This window comes from Falco peregrinus, chromosome 4 (assembly GCF_023634155.1).
Source record: "Falco peregrinus isolate bFalPer1 chromosome 4, bFalPer1.pri, whole genome shotgun sequence".
Classification (NCBI taxonomy): domain Eukaryota; kingdom Metazoa; phylum Chordata; class Aves; order Falconiformes; family Falconidae; genus Falco; species Falco peregrinus.
In genome coordinates this window covers 120631723-120654158 of record NC_073724.1, presented here as the reverse complement: position 1 = coordinate 120654158, position 22436 = coordinate 120631723, and the positions used below count along the sequence as shown (strand labels likewise).

At 44.1% G+C, this 22436-nt stretch overlaps 1 protein-coding gene across 7 annotated transcripts in view; it reads right to left on the bottom strand.

Annotated features, from left to right (window-relative positions):
* NUP98 (nucleoporin 98 and 96 precursor) overlaps positions 1–21802 on the bottom strand; it is a 42667-nt gene extending 20865 nt beyond the window's left edge. Inside the window, exons 1-15 of one of the 7 annotated variants that reach the window (XM_013305174.3) lie at positions 21535–21802; positions 18061–18164; positions 17163–17264; positions 16768–16947; positions 15913–16052; positions 14688–14795; positions 13873–14047; positions 12115–12275; positions 11217–11354; positions 9885–9972; positions 7875–7967; positions 7343–7483; positions 4665–4798; positions 2844–3031; positions 1507–1623 (exon numbers count right to left, since the gene is read on the bottom strand). In XM_013305174.3, the coding sequence (XP_013160628.1) occupies positions 1507–1623; positions 2844–3031; positions 4665–4798; positions 7343–7483; positions 7875–7967; positions 9885–9972; positions 11217–11354; positions 12115–12275; positions 13873–14047; positions 14688–14795; positions 15913–16052; positions 16768–16947; positions 17163–17264; positions 18061–18133 (1838 nt within the window). In that variant the 5' untranslated portion in view covers positions 18134–18164; positions 21535–21802. The remainder of the gene's footprint in view (positions 1–1506; positions 1624–2843; positions 3032–4664; positions 4799–7342; positions 7484–7874; positions 7968–9884; positions 9973–11216; positions 11355–12114; positions 12276–13872; positions 14048–14687; positions 14796–15912; positions 16053–16767; positions 16948–17162; positions 17265–18060; positions 18165–21534) is intronic. The other 6 variants (XM_027776881.2, XM_013305173.3, XM_027776883.2 and 3 more) reach the window with 6 other exon arrangements.
* Between the last annotated feature and the right edge of the window lie 634 nt (positions 21803–22436).

Below are 22436 nucleotides of genomic sequence, written 5' to 3'. Positions count from 1 at the left end.
TTACTCCCTTTCACTCTGCCCTTGTTAGACAACCTCTACCATTTTGCCTCTAATCTGGGCTCCCACTACACGAAAGACAGCGGTAAGATCAGAAGCAGGGTACCATGATAGCTGGGGGACTAAAGCATATGCCCTGTGAGGCAAGCTTGAGTGAAATGGGTTGCTCAGTCTGGAGAAAAGACTTGCAAGTTGGGGTGTAATAACACCCTTCCAACATCAAAGACAAAATTCAGGCTCTCCACAGATATGCATGGCAGGAGGATGAGAAAACTGTCAAATTAAAACAGCGAAATCAATAAGGACAGTCAAGCACTGGAACAGAGACCCACAGAGGCTGCAGAGTCTCTACCCATGGAGGTGTGAGACCCCCAACTGGACAAAGCTGCCTAGAGACACTGTAGATGCCCCATTGCTGGAAGTGTTCAAGGCCAGACTGGACGGGGCTTGGAGCAACCAGGTCTAGGGGAAGGTGTTCCTGCCTGTGGCAGGGGGGTTGGAACTAGATTATTTTTACAGTCCCTTCCAACTCAAATTCTATGAAAGTCCACAACAACGAGGTGTTAATTCAGTGTTGAGACTGCTTGACGAACAGAGACTGCCCCCCCCAAGGTCACTCCACTTCTGATTGATTCAATGAATTGTGAACCGGGCTGATACACTTTTAAGCCCAAAATACACAGTTTTACAAGAATGGGATGATTAAGTCTTGCAAGCATCATGATCAAATCAAACTTGAGAACACTATTGTGACAGTCACTCCAAAACACCAGCTTCAGAGAGCTGGCTGTTGTACCTGGCTGCTGGCAACAGCTATCAAATGCCTCTGCCCCATTACAAACTACCTAAATCAGGTCTAAGGTGATCAGAAACAAGGTTGCCCACTCCCATCATCAGTTCTTACTTGTACTGGCTTTCAATAAAATCAAAGTGTTGAGCTCGTCAGGAATTTTTCCAGCTTGATTAAAAGAAAACCAAACCGAAACCCCAGTTCATCTGAAATATGGCCACAGATTATTTTTTTTTAGGGGAGATGGGTATTCTAACTTCTGCGAGAAGAGACTGTCTTAGAGATTCCTCATTTTAATATGCAGAAGATACATTACTACTATGAGACTCCTGGATCAGTGGAGCTTCCTTACAATTCCCATGTTACTGATGACCAAACACAAGGAGAGGCTCCTCTCACTTCAGGGTCAGTTTTACTGCTTCCCTCAAGAAATGCCCTAGCTTCTTGCTACAGGGAATGAAGAGAGACCTATCCAAAAAGCAATTCCCCTTTGAAGTCCTGATTTTGGACGGAATGTATTGGTATGTGACCACACAGGAAAAATATGTGGCTAGATTATGAGGAAATGAATCTCACAACAGGTCAAGTTGCTTCCAATGAACATTTAAGACTACATCCCTGAAAATAACTACCTATTCTATTAATAATAATTTAGAGACAGGCATAACCAGTTTGCATTTCTCGTGAAGTATAAACATCTGCATGATGAATCAACATACCTATCTCCATTCTCTGGATACTCCGATGGAGAAGCCAGGTCTTCATTTTCACGATTGACAGGGGAGAACAGATCACTACTGCTGAGATTCTTCAAAACCAACTTTTTGATGCTCTTCCTAAAAAAAAGAAAAAATAAAACCAACAACGAAGAGAAATTTGAATATATCCACTGCATAAATATATATTCCATGCTTAATTCACATGCTCCAGTGACCAGACACCAGCTGTGTAAGCCGTGTTCCCACACTCACGACATATGAAGTCTTCTGTAAGAGCACTGCAGTAGCTGAGATACTACAACTTTTTTTGGAATTCTATCGGAGGCTTTGGTTTATGAGTAAGTGTAAAAAGCACAGGTCACTGAAAGCTTCAAAACCCAAGTTCAGTAAACCACAGTATTATCCGTTTTGCGAAACAGCTTCTCCAGCAGAAGCACAGAATGCTGCAACAAAAGTCTGGCCCACAGATGCAGTTTCTTCTTTACTACAGCGTCACATTAAAACCAAATCCATGGCCAGGCTAGGGTTCACTGCCTGCAATCTGAAGATCACTGAATATCTATGCCAATTACACCCAAAAAAGGCCAAGTATTCCCATGTTCTGATCATTTGATGTTTTTCAATAAAACACTTGAGTAAATCCATGCTCTGCCCCCTCTCCCTGGAAAGTGAACAGATTGTTCAGGCTAAATTACAGACAAAAAGTTTACAAAAGTTACAAGATATTTTCTAAAAGCCTGTGCTTACAGAAACTTTAAATGACGGACACCTTTCTCCAAAGCTTTTTGTTGATCATTTTGAACTAAACTCAAGCTTTCTAAACCCCTTTTCAATTTTATTGCCACAGATGCTCTTGAAGACTGAAATCAAAAGCTTCAGTAGGGTAAATTGACATCATCGTTATTTATTACTCACAGAAACATCTGGGTAACTGAAACAGAACCAGTGCTAGGCTATGAAAATGCCAGAAATCTGCCTTCATTCTGGCTGCATTAGCAAACCTAACAACACTTCTATTTCAGAAGCAGGAAGCATTACACCATACAAGCTTTCCTTGTAATAGTTCCTAATTGACTTTATAGGAGCTTTGCTCCAATCATGGGATGACCTCATTTTACAGCTTATTTAGCCTTAACAGTTTAAGCTGAGCATTTTTATCTCCTCTACTGAAAACAGTTCTGTTCAAGTTTTACATAAAATTTGTTATTGCTACTCATATTTGAATCAGGCCACAAAACACTCATTGAATTTAAGACACTATACAAGAGATTACTTAATCTGATCAGAAGATTCTTCCACCACCTCCTCCCTCCAACATATACAAAAGAAAAACTAACTTTGGCATGAAAGCACCATTGGATAGGGATGGCTCATCATCATCAAGACCATCAAAGAGATGGGATTTAGCAGAGCCGGCTGACTGCAGAGCTTTCGGTCGTACTCTGGTTGCTGGACGTGGAGTCAGTTTGTAGTGGGTGGGTGTTGTCAAGGCCTTCTGAGCTGCTGGGTTAGTGGGTTTCAGCCTCTGTAACAAAGAGATGCAGAACTGGAGTTTTCATACCATGTACCATTAGGGTTCACAAACAGCGAGAGGGCCTGCTTTAAGGTTATTAAGTCAAGGACCTTTTAAATGCAAATACGTGAAGGAGGAAGCCATAAACAAAACCAGACAAAGCTAGCTGACAACAGCTAAGGGAAGCAACACCAGAGACCACAAGTTTCCAGTCAGTCAGGAGTGGCCGTTCAGAACCTACAAGCATATCTTTGCAGAAGGCCAATGCGGACCTCCTGTCCAGACTGAGTGAATGTGGGGACAGACCAGGGGTGTGGGCTCCCCAGGGCTCTGCTGCCACCAGCTAGAGCGAGAGGAAACCTCAGCATCTGGAACAGATGTGGGTGTCTGCTCAAGCCCCTGGGATGGGACCAGTGCATGTCCCAGGCATAGCTACTGGAGGGACAACTACTGTGAGTGAAAGATTGTGCAACATCCACTGAGAAAGACCACAACACTGTCTGGCCCATGTGCCTGGGCCACCCAGCTGGTGGCAGAAAGGGGTAGACAGAGCACCCACATCGTCCCTGAACCTCCTGTGCGTGGAGGTGCATGTGTGTAGTTCACTAGCAAGCGTCAAGATGGACTGGCCTGCAAGTAGGAGACCCTGGGTCCTGGCAGGGATACCACAAGCAGAGGACTCATGCCGGTATAGAGGGATTTGTGCGTACAGGGTGCCTACAAAACAAGTGTGAGTGCACACGCTTTTTGCGGCAAGCATCAAGCTGGACCAGCCTGCTCTGTGGAACTAGGAAGAGGACTCAAGATCTGGGCAGGGCTATCAGATGGACAGAGAGGCCATGCTAACAATCAAGGGATTCATGTACATGCAGGTGAGCCTAGAGAACATGGCCATGTGTGCTTTTACCAGGGAGCTTCATTAGCCAAAGGGGAGGAAGAGGATGTGGGTGTATATGCTTATATTTTATGGTATTCCTAGCAGTTACACATGGGGACTTAAGGTAGTGCCTTGCCCGTGGCTGCGTTGCCAGCTGTGCCAGTGCACTCTGTGCATCTGGGATACATGGCCCAGCTGCACAACTGACTATGCTGGCAAATGGGAAAGCAATAGCCACATCCATCAGCCTGAGAAGGAGACCCCTGGGTCTCTAGGCAGACCATGCCTGGCTCCAGTGTCTGGGCAGGAAAAATCTCTAACCCAGGAATTTGCCCAGGGGCAGCAGCCACTTAGATCCTCCCTTAAATTTTACGTCTGAAGACTATTCATTTTGTTGCCTAATAAAACAAGCCAACAGGGTATGGTTTATCAGAGACTGACAAAGTGTCATAAGTAAAGCTCAAGCTTAGCACTAAAAATATTGTAACCAGAGGCATTTACCCATTTTTACTCTTAATTAGCAGCACTGAGCATAACAAGAACTACTCCATAGTGAAGGCTCCGATGCACTCAAAGGCAATAAATGCAAAGCCACAGCACAAGCAGTTTGCATCCTGGAGAGCATAAAAAGCCACTGCACCAGTATGAATATACAGATGGCAACTTATTTTGCTGCTCATTGTGTACTTAAGTGAAGAAAGTGAGCGCAAGATACGAAGTTATTTCAAATCTCACGCATAAAATGAGTTTATGTTTATGTGCACTTACCTCTTCTTTCTTCTTTGGGTCTGACATAGGGTTTCTGAAGAGCGGAGAATCTCCAAAGGGTGAATACGTCAAGCTATTGAGATGCTGCTGAAGGACTGCCTGCTGGGCAGCTGATGCATTTGGGTCTGTCAGTGCTGTAAGAAGAGTATCATTTTTTAGTTTTAACAGCTTTACTAATAGAACCAAGGCAGGTGGAAAAGATATCCTTCCAATCAGAGGATCTCCTCATATGAACTCAAACTTCTATACGAACTTCAGCATTTCTTTCCCTTGATCTTCAGTCACCATTGCAGCGGCAGTTTAAAGGAAGAAATCAGACTGTATTCCTCCATTAGAATTTGCAACCACATTCCATAAGCTTTTACTGGTGAAAAGCCGGGGGCATGGAGAGCTACACATCAGTAGAATGAGCCTGGCCTGCCAAAGCCTTTAACTAATACATTTGATTTCTGAAACATTTTCCTAGAGCGAGGGAAGTATTTCATGCAAAATTTTTACATTCCTACTACAGCAATCAAACTTACAGGTCTAGAGTACTCTCTACAACAACGGCCTCTTAATTTTTTCTTTCCCATCTTCTAGCATCTAATCTTAATTCCCATAAAATGCTCTAAGTGTTCACACTACAAAGCATTTGAGCAAATCTAAAGAAGCTTATTTCTAATCCCAAGAAAACCAGATTGCATGCATGCATTCCTGATGAACAACAAAACCACTCCCAGAGAAACAACAGACAAAGTCTGCAAGTCAGCCAAGACGACAGTTTGAGACAACTGGTTCTTTATCAGATCAAAATCTGGTTTCACCGAGCCAATGATAGCCAGTGAGACCCTTCCCTAAACTGCCCCACTGCAGCTGTTGCCTACAGAAAGGAAAACTTGGATCCTCTATAGTGTTACACCAAGGGAGGCTCAAGCATAAGAAACACAGAAAGACTGCAACACACTGATGAGAGAATTTCATCATGACAAGAAGGTACTCTCTTCAAACACATTTTGGCTGTTTTCACTAGTATATGCGGTTACTTTGATGGGTGTTCACAGGATCATGGAACAGTGAAGCGGGACACACCTCTGAAGGTCAACTTGTTCCAAGCCCCCTGCTGAAACAGGGTCATCTGTGCCAGGGCTTGGGCACCCTCACAGAGAAAAGTGTTTCCTGATGTTCAGAGGGACCCTCCTGTGTTCCAGCATGTGCCCATGGCTTCTGGTCCTGCACAGGGTTCAACTGGGGAGAGCCTGACTCCACCCTCTTGGCACCTGCCTGCAGGTCTTGTTATGTGTGGATGAGATCCTTCCAAATTGTCTCTTCTCCAGGCTGAAGAGCCCCAGGTCTTTCAGCCATTCCTCACAGCAGAGATGCTCTAGCCTCTCCATGGCCTTTCATTGGACTCTCTCCAGTATGTGTGAGAGTTACATACTGGCAAGCCCAGCATTGGACCCAGCACTCTTGATGGAGCCTCACCAGTGCTGAGCAGAGCTGAGAAAACACCTCCCTCCTCATAGTGCAGCACAGGGCACTGCTGGCCACCCTTACCACAGGGGCACATTGTTGGCTTATGGCCAACTGTGCTCAGCAGGACACCCCCCCCCCCTCTGCCAAGCTGCTCTCCAGCTAGGCAGCCTCAGCCTGTGCTGGTGCCTGGGCTTGTTCCTCCCCAGAAGAAGGACTTTACATTTCTCATTGAATTTCACAAGGCTCCTGTCAGCCCACTTCTCCATCCTGCCAAGGTCCATCTGGATGGCAGCACAACCCTTGGGCAAATCAGCCACCCCTACTCTTCCTTTTGTCACTTACAGAAGCCCTCCTTGTTGCCTTTAACATCCCTGGCCAAATTAAGTTCCAGCTGGGCTGTGGCTTTCCTAAACCCATCCCCGCATGCTCAGACCATGTCTCTGTATTCTTCCCAGACTCCCTGCCCCCGCTTCCACCTCCTGTATGTTTCCTTTTTGTGTTTGAGCTTTACTAGGAGCTCCTCATTCATCCATGCAGGCCGTCTAACATTCTCCCTGCGTTCCCGCTCACTGGGACAGAACTCCCCTGAGCTTAGAGGAGGTGACCCCCGAACACCAAGCAGCTTTCTTGGGCCCGTCTTCCCACACAGTGTCATGTGCTTCCCCTGCCTCAAGTTTAAAATAAATTTTCCTGAAATCACAGCCTCAGGGGGCTACAGCATGTTATGTACACCATTCATTTTAAGTGCTCAGATCTGACACTGCTGGAAGTAGTAGGTATTTTAACTTACAAAACGGTAGCACAAGTGCCTGATCTAAAGACCACTTATTTCACCAGTGGCACAGCATAATCTCTAATTAAGTCCCTCCAGCTCTCCAATCTGGAATTACTGAAGAAGGTAACACTACATTTCCCTTACTTAATTTTTTTGTAAGCAGCTACTGTTGCTACCCCAAATTCAACGATGGGAATTACATCAGCAATCTTGCAAAGTTCTAAAATAGCTACAGTTATTAGTAACATTATGAAACTTTGAATTACTGCAACTACATATCAGCACACAAAAAACTTCATTAACATGGTCTCCACTGCTACCAACAACAGAAGTGGCCTCAGATTCTCAAAACTTTTTTTTTCCCCTTGCAAGCATTTGGGTGGGATGTTTAGGCACACCTGAAACAAGGGAGGAAGCAGCAATTAAACTCAGGCCAACGTACACGTACCTACAGCAGGCTGAGGGGCTCCAAAGCCCAGAGTAGCTGTTGATGTATTGAATCCTGGTGCTCCAAATGCTCCTGTTGCTAGCGATCCACCAAGTTTAGGCTGGGTGTTTCCAAATAAAGATGTCTGTCCTGTCCCAAGAGCTGTGGCATGAGATGACTCATCTACTACATGACTGTGGCAAACTTACAAGCCAATTTAGCCCACAACAAAGAACCAAAAAAACATTCAACATGTCCATGAATGCTACAGACATTCAAGACTCATGCAACCAAACCAAAGGCTTGAAATACAGAGGATGCCACCAGTTTTATGAACCATTAAGCATCACTGTAAGCAATACTACCTATAATTGCTAAAAAGTTAGGTAGTACTGTGTTAGCAAGCTCTGCTTGGTTCTGATTTGAGTCCAATTCATGACTTCAAGCTAGAACACATACATTTGAATTGGCAAGTAATACCAAGGCTATATTATCACTGAAGTTTGATGACCATGCTTAGGCTGACATGAAATAAGCTGCTAAAACTGTTTACCTGTTCCAAATCCTGTTCCAAGTCCAGTTCCCAGAGACCCAGTTGCAGACTTATTTCCAAACAAACTATTTCCACCTGTGTTGGCACAAAAACCTTCAAGAACAGAACCAGTAGCTCGTTAACCTAACATTATCAGAGCTGAAATTTAAAAAACATGTATTGAAGTAAATGAGCATCACTGGCTCAGAGAGAGCCCTGCCAAAGCCAAGATCAAATTTCACAGTTTACAACAACCCAAGTTAGGCTGACAAGCATCAAGAAGGGACTTCAACAGCAAACAGACATATTTAAGTTATGAACACAATACTATAAACATCAGTACAGAAGAAACACTCTTTTGCCTTCATAAGCTTTTCAGTTTGTACCAGACTTCAAGGTTTTACTGAAAGCCAGAATGGACGTGATGCTGCTGCATCTGGCAACAGAGAAAGACTTATTAAATTTCCCTCAACTGCTTGGATATACCACACACGCATTTCTCTTCTCACCAACAAAGCAGGTAACAACTCAGAACAAGCACACAGTTCAAAGATAAATCTCTAATTATAAATAAGTACAATCCAGATCTAACAGGCAGGATTAGTTCTTAAACTGAAGACTGTGAAACCATCCTACGGCTGGTCAGTATGCAAAACCAGAATTACACTAAAAAACTGCAGTCATTGACCAACAGCAGATACACCTTAGAACCAAACTCCGTTTTTCCTATAAACTGTACCACTGCAAGTAAAGCAGGCAAATTAAAACCACATACTACAATCAGTATTGTTCACCACCAAAGTGCCAACACACTAGTGTTCTACTGTTCTCCAAGGTCTTTCTAGCTACAAGGGAATGGGTAGCAACTTTCAAAAGTACTGTATTAACGGTTTGCCCAAGGTTGGTCACCAGAGAGAAACTGTGCTTGCTAAGGCGCTGCCCCTGGCAGGCTGGGAGCTTGACACTTTCTTCTGTCTATGCTGGCAGGATAGCAGGGCAGGCTCACTGCCCTGTGCAGACTTTATTGCCAATACAATAAAAAAAAAATAATCTCAATGAACCAAACAAAAAAAGATGTCAGGGTCTAAATCCACTCCCACTCACTTTTACGAATAGTTTTTTTGTTCAGAAAAAAGAAGGGGGGAGAGAAAAAAAGAAAAGAGGAGAGAGGGGGGAGAAAAAAAGAAAAGAGGAGAGAGGGGGGAGAAAAAAAGAAAAGAGGAGAGAGGGGGGAGAAAAAAAGAAAAGAGGAGAGAGGGGGGAGAAAAAAAGAAAAGAGGAGAGAGGGGGGAGAAAAAAAGAAAAGAGGAGAGAGGGGGGAGAAAAAAAGAATGAAAATAGAGACTAAACCCATTTCAACAGAAGTTCTGTGAAGGAAGATTGCCATTTACTTGAACTATCACTGCACATTTCTTCTGCTCAATCACACACTCATTCAACACTGGTTCTCTAACATTAGCGTTAGACACCAACATTAACACAAGACCCAGTTCTTTGGGACTTTGATCCTTTGCACCATGAAAGATAGCAATAACCATCAGCTAGACAGGAACTGACTGTTTCATTTTACCTTCACTTCAGTGCAGTATCTCCTACCATCAGGCTACAGATATCACTGGTTTTACTGCATTCCCTTCAGCACTACTTTGCAACCACAGCATATTTGCAGCCTCGTAACAAACCTCTATGTCTTCTGAATTTTTTTATTTCAGTAGTTTTCAACTACAGGTTCCACCTTCTCTTAAGCGCTCGCCTAATACTGGTACTGAATTTTCTACCTCCCAAGCCAGGGAGTACCATCAAGAGGAAAGGTATAAAACAGCATCCAAGACCTTTCCCTGCAGCAACATGCATCAGAAGCATGGCTTACCTGAGAACTTTAACATTCATAATCATTTAGCATGTGCTATTCAGCAGCCAGGTGTGTGGTATATGCAGTATAGTTTTAAGTGATTGAAATCTCACTTTTTTTATATGTACCAAAATTAGAAACATTTGTATTGGTTCCTAAAGTCAGGGTTGGTTTGTTACCAAAGAGCCCGCTGCCAGTGGTTGTACCAAACGAGGGAGTACTGGTCGTGGTGGTTCCAAATCCAGCAGGCTTGTTACCAAACAGGGTCTGAAAGGAAGAAAACATGAACTTGGAAACCCAGACAGACATTAAAAGAACAGCATTAGTGTTTCAATGTAGGCAAGAAAGCAAAACTCAAGCAAAGCACAACTTAGACCACAACCTAGATTCCCAACAGTGCTGCGTTATTTGCAAGCCACACACGCTAGTATATGGCAAGGACCTTCCGGAAACAAGTATTACAGTTGGACTCTATGATCTTAAGGGTCTTTTGCAACCTAAACAATTCTATAATTTTCACTCCATTACAACCAAAATGACTGAGTATCAAGAATCAAGTCCACTTTCCGGTTAAGTCACCAATCATCACAACTTCAAACATCTGTATTTTCAACACTGTGCTGGGGCATCCCCAGGAATACATAGGTAGAGAGATGCTTGGTCTCTCTTGCTGTCTTATCAACCAAGACATTACTTCTTAGAAAATGAATCTCTGAAACACTAGCTCCATGTCATGTTTTTAATCCCAGCTGGTAATTAAGTGCCACAGTGACTCACTCCCCACTCCCCAGGGCGGGGCAGGGGAGGTGGGTTGTGGGAAGGAGAATCAGAAAATAACGTAGAACTTGAGGGTTCAGAAAAGAACAATATAATAATTAAAATAAAAACAAAAGAACAATAGTAAGGTAACAGTTATAGTAAAAAGGAGGGAGAAGGGGAGAGGACGAAAATCCAAAAGGAAGGGAGAGAAGAAAACCAGTGACAGGACAAAAGAAAACTAGTGAGGCACAATACAACTGCTCACCACCTGCTGACCAATGCACAGCCAGTCCCCAAGAAAAGATTACAGCCCTGGCCAACTTCCCCCCTCCCCCCCATCCCCAGTTTATATACTGAGCATGATATCCTGTGGTATGGAATATTTCTTTGGCTAGTTCAGGTCAGCTGATGTGGCTGTGTCCCTTCCCAATTTCCTGCACCTCTCCAGCCCTCCCCTATCAGCAAGGCCTGAGAAACGGAAAAGTCCTCACCCACACTGATCCCACACTAAACCCAAAACACAGCACTAGCCACCAAGAAGAAAATTAACTATCCCAGCCAAAACTAGGACATTCCGTTACGCATGCCTATACTGTATCCTTCAGTTTACATAAAACCACACTAATTTTGCATCTTAACTCTTAAGATGACACTACTTTCATGGAGGTCAACACCCAGAAACAGGGCTCCAAGCCATTTGCTTTTCCTATTTTTTTCCTTCCCCAGGTTATTCTGTTAAGGTACAGACATACCGAACTGCCAACACCAAATCCTGTGTTAGTCTGTCCAAAAAGACCAGTTCCGGTTCCAAATCCAGTACCGGCATTTGTATTGGCAGGTGTTCCAAAAATGCCTCCAGGCTGTGAGGGCTGAGTTACACTAAAGAGACCCTAAAAAACAGGAACCAGGTTAAGATAACGCTGCAATGCTTTTCAAAGTCTAGCACTGACAGTAACAGAACCAACGCAAAAATCAGTTGTTAAAATGATGCTACATTACCCCTTTTTCTGGGGGCAGAAGATGGGTGAAAAGCATTTCAGAAGCTTTAGTCATTCTCCAACAAGTCATAAAAAGAAAATTTAAAAAAAAAAAATCAAAGAATTTATGCTCCACGCTGAAAAGGATATTGGAATTTCCTCATCACTTTGTGTGAAGGAGATGGAAAAGAAACATTTTGCAGAGTTTTCTGGGAGAAGTCACAACATACTCAGAAAGAATATAGCATATTTGGAGCCAAAGGCCCGAGCTTTACAGCAAGTGGCAGCTATGTAGCATCCTTCTATCAAAAGGGCCCATGAATACTGCTCATTATTCACCAGAAAGTACAGAATTTGTTCCCACAAAATGTTAACAATGGGATCATATTATCTGTGTGAACACCATCGGAAATACTTGAATTGGTAAGAGAGCAGACCACTTGAAGGGAATGGGTGAAGTTATTCGTTAAAAGCTATACTGTGTCCAGTTATCATGAATGAAAAATGCTGATTGGCAAGTGGCTAGCTCAGACAGCAGAGTTCAGAGCTTTGCATCCTAGTTTTATGAAGCTGTACTACAATGAGTAAGATCTAAATCACAGTATCACAGCCTCCTGTGTCTAGCTGAAGTACCTATAGCACAATTTTTAAGGGTTCAAACAATTTGTCTTACCATTGTGTTTGTGTTTGGCTGCCCTAGGGTGCTGGTATTGCCAAAAGAAAAGCCAGTGTTCTGCGTTGTTGTGGCTTGACCAAATGGTTTGTTAAATAGACTCGTAGTTTGAGATTGCTGACCAAAAAGACCTGTTGTTCCTGTTCCAAAGCCAGTCGTACCTACAACAAACACACACACTGGTTAAAAAACCCTCAAGTACTTATCCAATCCCATTTACATTTCCACACTCAGCATGTTAAAACAGGAAAAAGACCCGCTTCAATTCAATGGAACAGCAAGACACCCAGCATCATCAATACAGCACAGCACCTCCATTCATGTGGAAGTAGTTCATGTTAGGTATTTCATCAGGTTCTCCTTCTCCTAAAGTCAATGTGAGCATAAGACCCAAGAATTACCAGCAAGTTTACCTCACAGATGGATCTGACCAAGAAGATACCAGCTTTGGTATGGTCAGTTTGTTCTCCACTGTACAAAGAAAACTGCACCATGAGGACCTGAAAGAGCTCCCTAGCCAAGAGGCAGGCAGTGCCCTCCACACCAGTTCTGTTCTATAACCCACACAACTACTACAGAAACTTCTACCCAAACTTCAGTCACCATCACCGTCTTTCTCCCCAAAGGAAAAGGGCTATTTACATGTAGTAAAAACGGCATACACATCGAGAAAAGCTTTTGCTCCTTCACTCAACTGCCATTGCTATCTCTGCAGAACTAGGTGCTTTCTTCAGAGTCGTCTGCATGAGAAACACATGAAGCCTGGCAAGGCTGCCAGGTTGGGCAGTCCGTGGATTTTAACAAACTGTACCTTCACGGGGTGCAGAGAAATACGGCCACCTGTACATTGATCTTTCTCCAGGACAGCAGCTTAGCTAAACCCAGGCATGCCCAGAGACCGAGTCCAGCAGTGTCTGTCATTAAGGACACACACAATTCTAACCCAACACAGTACAGCTTTTCTTACAGCAGATAACCACTTCCATTTCTACAGACCACAGGATTTTGATCTGCTGTTTACAGTCTGATTCCACAAATACAAATATCTACTTGCATTTAGATTTGCAGCAGAAACTAATAAAAATAGAATTTGTGTTTGAACTTTTCTGCACGTTTTTTTAATGCTAAATTCAAAAAGGTCCACTACCCTGTTAGCCCAACCGACACGCAACTAGCAGACAGGCAAGCACTTATGGGAGTTAGTTACTTCATACCTGGCTTTTAGTTTTTGACCAAGAATGCCAAAACAGACAGCATGCAACCAGGAAGGCACAACATATAAACAAGTTCACATCCTAACCCTGCTCTACAGTGGAAAAAACCTCCTGGAAAATTCTAGTCAGGCTACTATAAATTAACTTGCCCACATAATTAATTTCTAGGGAATTTACTTTTGCTGATTAGCAGCAGTAAAAAAATCTTGACATTACTATTAACTGATGCCGTCACTCTACTGATCACTAGCAATATCCTGGTTGTTTTATTTGCCCACATAAACAAGCTTTCTTGTAAAGCCAGATGCTCTAATGAATGGTCTTTCAGCAAAACCTGGGGGATGCAGAGGAAGTTTGCAAACCCTGAAGAGTAAATAAAGAGATTTCTATGGCAAAGAACCTAATTATTGAATGGCGATAATACAACCAGTAAAATTGAGCTCACACCAGTGTTTCCCCACCTTTTTTCATTACCAAATTTTCATACCTGAAGAGTAGTTGCATATTTGCATACCAGCAAAGAGAGGGGACAGGCAGTACTTACTGGTTCCAAAAGCAGTTTTGTTCTGTCCATACGAAAAGCCTGTATTAGTAGAATTGCCAAAAAGTCCTGTAGCTGTACTGGATGTAGCAGTAGAAGGCCCAAACAAGCCTGCAGCTGCTCCTGCAGGATTCGAGGGCCCTTTCCTGTTTGCCTGGTAGTCTTCTAAACGGAGTTCCTAGTAAAGGAAAATCCAGCTCTCTTTACCCACTCTTTTTACACAGTATAAGGTTAAACAAGTGTCATTAACATGCTTACACAGCATTCAAACCCAAAACAAGGTGATGGTATCAAGAAAAGGCTGTTAACACTGCATTTTTAAAAACCCAAAACATGACCTAAACTCAAGATTCACGTCAGGGCTTCAATTTTACTTCCCAGAGTTTAAGATCATTTGAGTACAAGATCCGTTTTAAAAGTATCAAATAAGTCAACTTGAACTGAAAGACTTCAGGTTATACCCTTGGGAACACTGGGTTATATTGAACAACTGTGAGTTTTGTCCAAGATTCTGCAGTTATCTCAGCAGCACAGGGCTGCTCCCAACTGGGTCTCTCACCCTTCTGGCATACAGCAAGATGGAATTTCAGCTCCTCAAAAGCTGCAGCATTAAGCATTTAAAAACAAATGCAATAAATATGGCGATGAAATAAGTATTTTACTTGATGATACTTCTCCTCTGTGAGTGATGCAGATACTGAAGTTTTTACTCATTAATGAGCATAACGGATCCTTATTACAGTTTAAAAAAGCTCTACTAAGCCAATGCTTACAAACAGCCAAACAAGACAAGCATGTTTGAACACTCATTGACTGACCTCAAGAGATTTACTTTCATATTCTTTCATAGCAGTAATACATTGGTGCTTGGTATTGATGTTAGTGCTTACTCCAGATTTTACCATAGTATCTGTACCAGTTGGTGGCTGCAAGACAAGAGGTTAAGATATCAGGTTTAAAATCCAGGTAGACTTTCATTAATACAGTTATTACTGCCTCAGCAGATGCTGTTGAAAGCTAAATTCAGCACACAGGACCTGAAGCAGTGTGTGACTTACCTGTACAGCTGTGGCCTCACCCAGTGATGAGGCACATTCAATGGCGTTTAATAGTGCAATTTACCTTAGTAACACTCAAAACAATGCAGTACAATTCATTTTTCAGCTTCACTTTAAAAGTGGTTTATCTAAAGTTGTGATATAAATCATTTAACTATGCATGGATTCCATTATCTGCCTTTTTAAATTGTGCTATGAAAGTATATTAACAGCACTCAGACTGCCCAAGTTATCACCACAGTTCTGTCTATGCCCTGCAATAAATAAGTCTGTTAAATCAGCTCAGCCTAGAAATAGAGGGCTGAAATACAAACAAGTATATGGCAAAAAGACTGACTCTTTCCAGCAGATTGATCAGTTAACCCATTTCCATGACAGCTTCTTTTCTGAGCCACCCTCTATTTCCAACCGCCATTGAACTCTCAAGACATTATTCAACCCTTTCTTAAAGGGAACTCATCCAGAAAACACAAGGGATCAGTCTTCACATTTCAGCTTACATATCCAAAGCCATGCTGACTTATAAGAGAATGGCATTTGCTTTGACCTATCCCAAGATGTCTTTAATCTTTACTGCTGTTAGCATTTAGTGTTGATCACCTGGACTTCTGTGGCACATCCTAGCTTCCTGAGGAGGCTCTGCTTTAAGAGCTGCTTTACCTCTTTAGCACAGCTCTAAGTCTAGGAAGTCTAGATAGGGCACTACTCCACGGCATTTGGTAAGACTGTCAAAATCAGCATCAAAAAAATCTAGCTCTTTGGAGTTAACTAGACATCCTATTTCCACTGCAACAGTTCCACTAAAGGGGACCTTTTCAGGTCACTTCAGAACACTGCATACTTCCATATTAACTACTCATTTTTTTCAGCTCAGTGACCAAGACAGCACTTTATACAAATAACAGCTGTTACCCTACAATTAGGTTAACATAGGCTGTTATCCTACAGTAAACAGGCTGGATTAAGAAAGAAAACCAGGACTTACATTAAATTTAATAGTTGTGCCAGTTGGAGCAGCAGTAAAACTAGTTGGGCCGAACAGAGAGCCAGATGTACTCCCAAAAGGATTGGAAGTTGTGTTAGTGGTTCCAAAGAGACCTCCGCTGCTGGTACTAGTTCCGAAGTCTTAAGAAAAAAAAAAAGATTGGTACAAAAACAAACCTGATTTTTAAAACTTAAACCCAGATATTTTATTCAAATTACAAAGTTGTCTGGGACCAGAAGAAACAGCTAGAGGATTTTTTTTATTTATTTATTTTTCTTTTACAGCAGAGGTAGCCAGTTAATCCAGTATTCTGCTGCAGAAGACTGTCCTCAACTCATCAGCCCAGGAAATCTTAGAATAACCAGAGCACCCAGTTTCATTTTACTCCCGACAACACTAAGAAAATTACATTTATAAAGGGAACCAGTGAGGTTTCTTTTCTCAGAAGGGTCTGCTAGCAGTTGCTTTTCCCTCAGGGAAAGCAGTAGTGTTTAAGATGCATTTCAAGCATTCTGGTTTCAGAAGCAAAATCAACTATAACAGCTCTACAACAGCAGAATAAGAAGCTAGTATCAAGCAGCGTCAAAAGATATTTAAGAACAGAAAATGCCAGCCAACCACCTTTTTCAACTTATTTTAAAACTCATGGCTAGAATTGCAGCATACAGCGTTATCAGGCTCACCCTTGGCTACCATGGCCTGCAATAATGTCACTATATCCTCCAGAAGAAAGAAAAAAACCCCACCAAATCGCCACATTAACACTTGTACCAGATCCACCAATACATCCAGCACTCTGATCTTCAATCAAAGGAAATAAGCAATACTCAAGAGAGATGCAGCAGGTTTACTCACTTCCAAACCCAGTAGGCTTATTCTGTGCAAAGGCATTACTCTGGGATGAGAAGAGGCCTCCACCAGTGCTGGTAGTTCCAAACAGGCTATTCGATGTCCCAGTTGATGTTCCAAACCCAAAGCCAGTGCTTGTGGAGGAGGTAGCTGGCTGATTAAATGTAGTCGAACCAAATAATCCCCCTGAAGACAGACATAGACTATTAATAATTTGCAATCACTGACTGCTCGGGGGGTTGCTATTTTGGAATTTTTGTGGGGTTTTGTTGCTGCTTTTGTTTCTGGTTGTGTCGGGTTTTTTTGTTTTTCAAGTTTTTTCTCTCTTCCTCCCCCACCCTTTTCTCAATAACATCCTTCTCTCAGGATCACATTCCACTACAGCCATAAGACAGCAATACCTGGTTTTGTCTGTGTACCCCCAAAGAGGCCTCCAGTATTATTGTTCGACCCAAAGGCTGATGTTCCAAACGCTCCTCCACTTGTAGTGCCAAAGCCAGCATCTGAAAACCAGCATTATAGCTCAGATGAAACTATATTCTAAAGAGGTGTACTAGAAACTAAGTTCTGTCAGTGCTTTTTTAACTTTTGTAAAAAGATTTGTGCATGACCACCTACACATCAGCATCTGAGATAGGTGGAGTGGTACAATTAATACTTCTACAAAGCTCCTGACATAAAAGCCTACAGTATTTGGAGTTGGCCACTTCTACAGAATGTACAAGACACTCCTCTGCAAGGCCTCTACCACTGTTTGTGACACCCAGAAGTTGCTCTTTCCATGCCTTGGTTTAGGAATAATAAACAGAATTATTGTGTTTCCTACTTAAGAAATAGAGCACATACACATGTAAATACCACAGTGAGTTTTCAGCCATTACAGCAGACCATAAACTGGTGTATCTCCAGAAGACACCCCTCAGATTACATGCCTTTTCTTTCCAAGTCTTCCCAACAAACCCAGTCCCTATTGAAGGGACTCTTCCCATCCCCTCCCCACCCCACCCCTCCCCCCAGAAAGACAGCCTTCATCCAAGCATTTTAGTTTCCATCCCCTTAAAAAAAAAGTTTCAACAAGTGTATGTGGAATCCTGGTATCTATCCAAATCAAAAGCTCGGTTAGTGGAGAAGCCTAGGGCTTCTGAACCTGATTCACTGCAGAGCAAGCTGGACAGCCTAGCGGCACCCCAACTCCATCACACACAAAGAATAACCACCTCCACCTGATCCTCTAGCTGCAACCCAAGGAAAAAATACCCCGAGTTCTGTCCAAAACATCAGTTTAGACTTATTACTTACTTTGTCCAAAAGTTGATGTTGTCCCAAAGCCAGTGCTGCCTCCAAATGGGGTTCCAAAGGATTTGTTAAACATTTTTGCAATGTATCACTTTTTCCCCCAAAACCTGGAAAGAAGAATTCAGCTTTTCTTTAAAGCTTGAAAACTTATTTTTTCATCTTCTTCACTGTTGATGTAAGCAATCTAATGTGAGTGCTTAAGCCATAAAATGCTTGACAGCATGTTTAAGTCACACTAAGCAATTTAAAACACTGTCAGAACCCCAGACGGGACAAAAACACTGACTTTTCAGTGACATCACAGGTAAGGTGTCTCCTATCCCTAATTACAGTTAGATTTTCTGTATGTCTTACTGAAGACTGAAAAACTAATACGTGACATGACTCCCCTGATCCACATTATTCCCACCAAACCCCTCTAAAACATCTAATACCAACAGCACCTCCCACATCTGTTTCTACTATGTTTGATTCACACTGGGCAACACTCCTTTTTTGATCAAGCATCTCAATGCCTGAAAGATCACCACAACACCTCTCCAAGAACATGCACAAGGATCTGCACCAGGCTACAGCCACTTCTGTGAAGCTCCCATGATTTTCTATTAAACCCTGTTTGCCAGCTACTTCAAACAAGACAAGTGGAAATGCACTGCACAAAAATTACAAGCATACACCTTCCATCTGCTTCCCATTTATTGCTCGCCAGGCTGCACTAGGATTTTCTGAACTTTCTAAAAGTTGTTTTTAAATACTTGTTCAGGAGAGTTTTACCCCATTTAGACAGGGGTCCAGTTTACCTTCAAACACCTGTCATTTTATTTACAGATACACTGAGTATCTGTATACTACCTCACTCCAATCTCTTCTCCAAGTACAAACACAATGTTACAGCTTTTTTTCAAGAAACCTGAGCAAGCTAAAATAAAATCATGACAGATCCTTAGCCACACTCCAGAGAAATTTGTAGTCTCTTTCTGTTTTGGGGCTAAAAACTGTTAGCTCCACCACTGAAAATGCCAATATTATCCACAAAAATTCACTGCTGGCAGCATTAGCTAATCCACAGCAGTGCAGAACTAGTAAGTTTAGAACACTGTAAATTTTCTTGGTATGGGCCACATCTTACAAAGTACTACTTACTATCATGTTAGGATAACATTGATTTATGTAATGACACACTAACTTTTAGCATGTCAGCTTTCTTTAACTCCATTTATGTTTTCTAGGAGGCTCAACACCCAGGATGGCAATAAGCTCCTATCAAGTACTTTCCATTTGGTCACCAATAATTTAACCTCAATATCAACACCTTAACCTCTGCCCAGGTGGTTTGACAGCTTCTCTATAGCTCCCTAATTCCAGCTCCTTTTATATCTATCTAAAATGAAGCACGCCCATCCTCTGCGTATTGCCCAGTACAGCCACTCCACAGCAAAGTCACTAAACCTATTTTCCCATCCATTAAATCCTAAGTATTTTTTTTCCCCAAAAACCCGTATCACCTTCTGGGAAAAGCCAAATCCAGATTTTTAGGCAGCTGTAGCTACCTGCCATACCACTGCAGCAATCGCCGTACTATCGGAGGCTGAAACAGTCAAGGGCAAATCAGTATCTGAACACTTGTACTGAAGAGCAACTAAAAAGTTGTTTTGTGAAATCTTTTAACTGTTCAAAACAGCAGTACATCACAATTTTTTGGCATTGAGAGGCTTCCCACTCACACATGCAAGCCCTTATGGACTACCTTATGTCCATAAGGAGTCCTAAGGAGTACTTTAAATAAAATTATTCTGGTAGAAGAAAGAAAAAGTTGATCTGACAAACTATCAGAGCATCCTAAGCCTAGAGCTGCCTCCTGGCAGAAAAAGCACTGCCTGTCACACACCAGGATCCTTCTCTGAGATGCAGGGGATGCTGCAACACATTACCACCTTTATGAACCCCTCCCTCCCTACGGGCCTGCTCTCAAACACCCGTGCCACTTATGCTCCCCCCTACACCTGCAACTCTTCCTTAAGCACCTCACCTTTGCAGTGCAAAGGCTGCTTTTTGTTTTCCATCAGAACCTGGCTTTGGATACCAGGACAAAATACAGAACCACCTCCCATTTGCTTCCTCAAAACCCAACCTCTGTGCTCCAGCATGACCATACCTGGCTTTCAAGAACATCCATCACCTCCACCCACTTCCCAATCTTACCCCAAAATTCATGATTTGCCCTCCCTTGCACTACACCACCTACTACTATGCCTTAAAAAAAACTCTATGTTTTTTGGTTTTAGACTTATAAGATGAATTTTATCCTGATGCCCGACATGAGTGCACTCCTTTAACTCCACACACCCACCTGAGCTACCTTCTCCTCTGCCTCCATAGACTATTTTCGGTCCTCTTACTTTGCCCCTAAGCAAGTCTCACTGAAGGCCAGATACAATGTCCAATGCAGCTGTCAGCTGGTTCGGTCTTGTTACTCTCAACCTTATCTGCAATTCATAAAACCCCTCGTTTCCCTGTTCCCCTTTTTTATGCCGCTACTATTTCAAAGTCAGCATATTGAGGATTGTTAAATGCCAAATTCTGCATCAGAAGAAATATGAAGCAGAATTTTCTAAAATCCAAAGAACTTATTAACAGATTTCACTCTCCCACGGGGTTTGAAGCTTTGTTTTCCTTTGATGCCCACCTTTCCTTACTTACTGACCCCCAGCAGCTCAAGTTCAGCAAGCAGACGCCTTTAACCCAAGCCAGTAGCAAGGCAACACCACAGGCAACTGACTCACAACTGCATGTGCAAAAAGTTATATTAATCAAACATGCTCTGAGCTGCCCCATGGAAACCAGAGCCCCTGGCCACAGAAACACCAGCAACAGCTAAACACTGAAGAAGAGCTGGATTAATAAAAGTTGGTGTTTCTTATGCAATGGTTCTCTCCCACTTGCTGGACACCATCCACAGGCAAAGAGGAGCCACTCCCTCACTACTGAGGAAAAAAGCTCTAATTACACCTTTACAGTGATGTTATATAACCCTCCCATCCCATCCAAACAAATTCAATTAGTTTATCAGCATAACTTTAAAAACCCCTCCCGATAGCAGCCTACAGTTACATCCTCAGACACCCACTACAGTTAAGACCCCGGAGCCAGGTCCACCTTCACCCCCGCGTTCCACCACATACCCCCCACCGCTTGCCGTGTGCTCCCCCGGCCGTACTCCCACAAAGCCCCCCAACGCTACCGGCTCTCACGCTGCCAGCAGCGCAGCCCAGCCCAACCCGCCCATTCCTCACAAACACCCCAGCACCGGCAACGAGAAACCGAAACAGCCGAAAGCCCCCAAACACGGGCGCGGGGCGGCACGAGACAGACCCACACACACCCCACCCCACCCCCGGGGACCACCGCAAGAGGAGCTGGCGCAGCGGGCGCCGTCCGCGGGCTCCCAGCCGCCCCGGCCTCCACACACCCCCTTACCTCGGCTCGCTCCCTGCCCAACGTTCACCCGCGGCCCTCCCAGACCAGGCGGCCCCACGGGCCCAGGCCGACCCGGTCTCCCCGAGCAAGGCTACAGAACAAAGGCCGCCAGGCGCCCCGACGGCCAGGGACAGAGGTCCCAGAGCGGAGCCCGGCAGACGCGGCGCTCACCGCTGACGCCCCGGGAAGGTGCGCGGAGCGCGGGCCGGGCGGGCCTGGCTCCACCGCGTAGGGAAGGAAGCTGCGTCAGAACGCGCTCGCGCAACTCCCAACCGCCCCCGCTCTCTGTTACCACCCTCCTTATTGGCTAGCCCCTCGCCCGGCGCCTATTGGCTGCCGCCCTTTGAAAGCGAGGCAGTTCTGCCCCCTCCCCTCAGGGAACGGGGAGTCTTTCTCTCTGATTGGTTACAGCAGCGCCTTACGTCACCGCGCCCTGCGCGCCTACCGTTCTGACGTATGGAGAGGGTGGAGATCGGTGTTGCGGAAGGATCCAGAAAAGCACGCCACATCCGGCACGTTAGGGGCGGGATTTCCCCCGAGCGATCCAATCGGAGAGCGCTTCGGACCTTGCGTAGTGTGACGCAAGGGGGCCGGGACCAGAGTCTTAAAGGGACCGTGAGGAGGCACGGGTGCTGAGGTGACTTGGGCGGTGGGGGGCGCCCCGGGCCCGGCCCCGCGGAGCCGCCAGGCCCGGCCTGAGGGAGCGGGGAGCCTGGCCACAGCGGCAGGAAAGGGCGGGCGGTGGGAGGAGGAGGGGGTGACGGCGGAAGAAGAGGCGGGGGCGGTGAAGGTGGAGGCGGGGACGGGCTGGGGCATGGAGCAGAGCGGAGGGGGCTGAGCGGTACGGGGCCCTGAGGTGGTGTGGGGCTGGGGGAACAGGTGGGTGCCCGCGGGGTCACTCG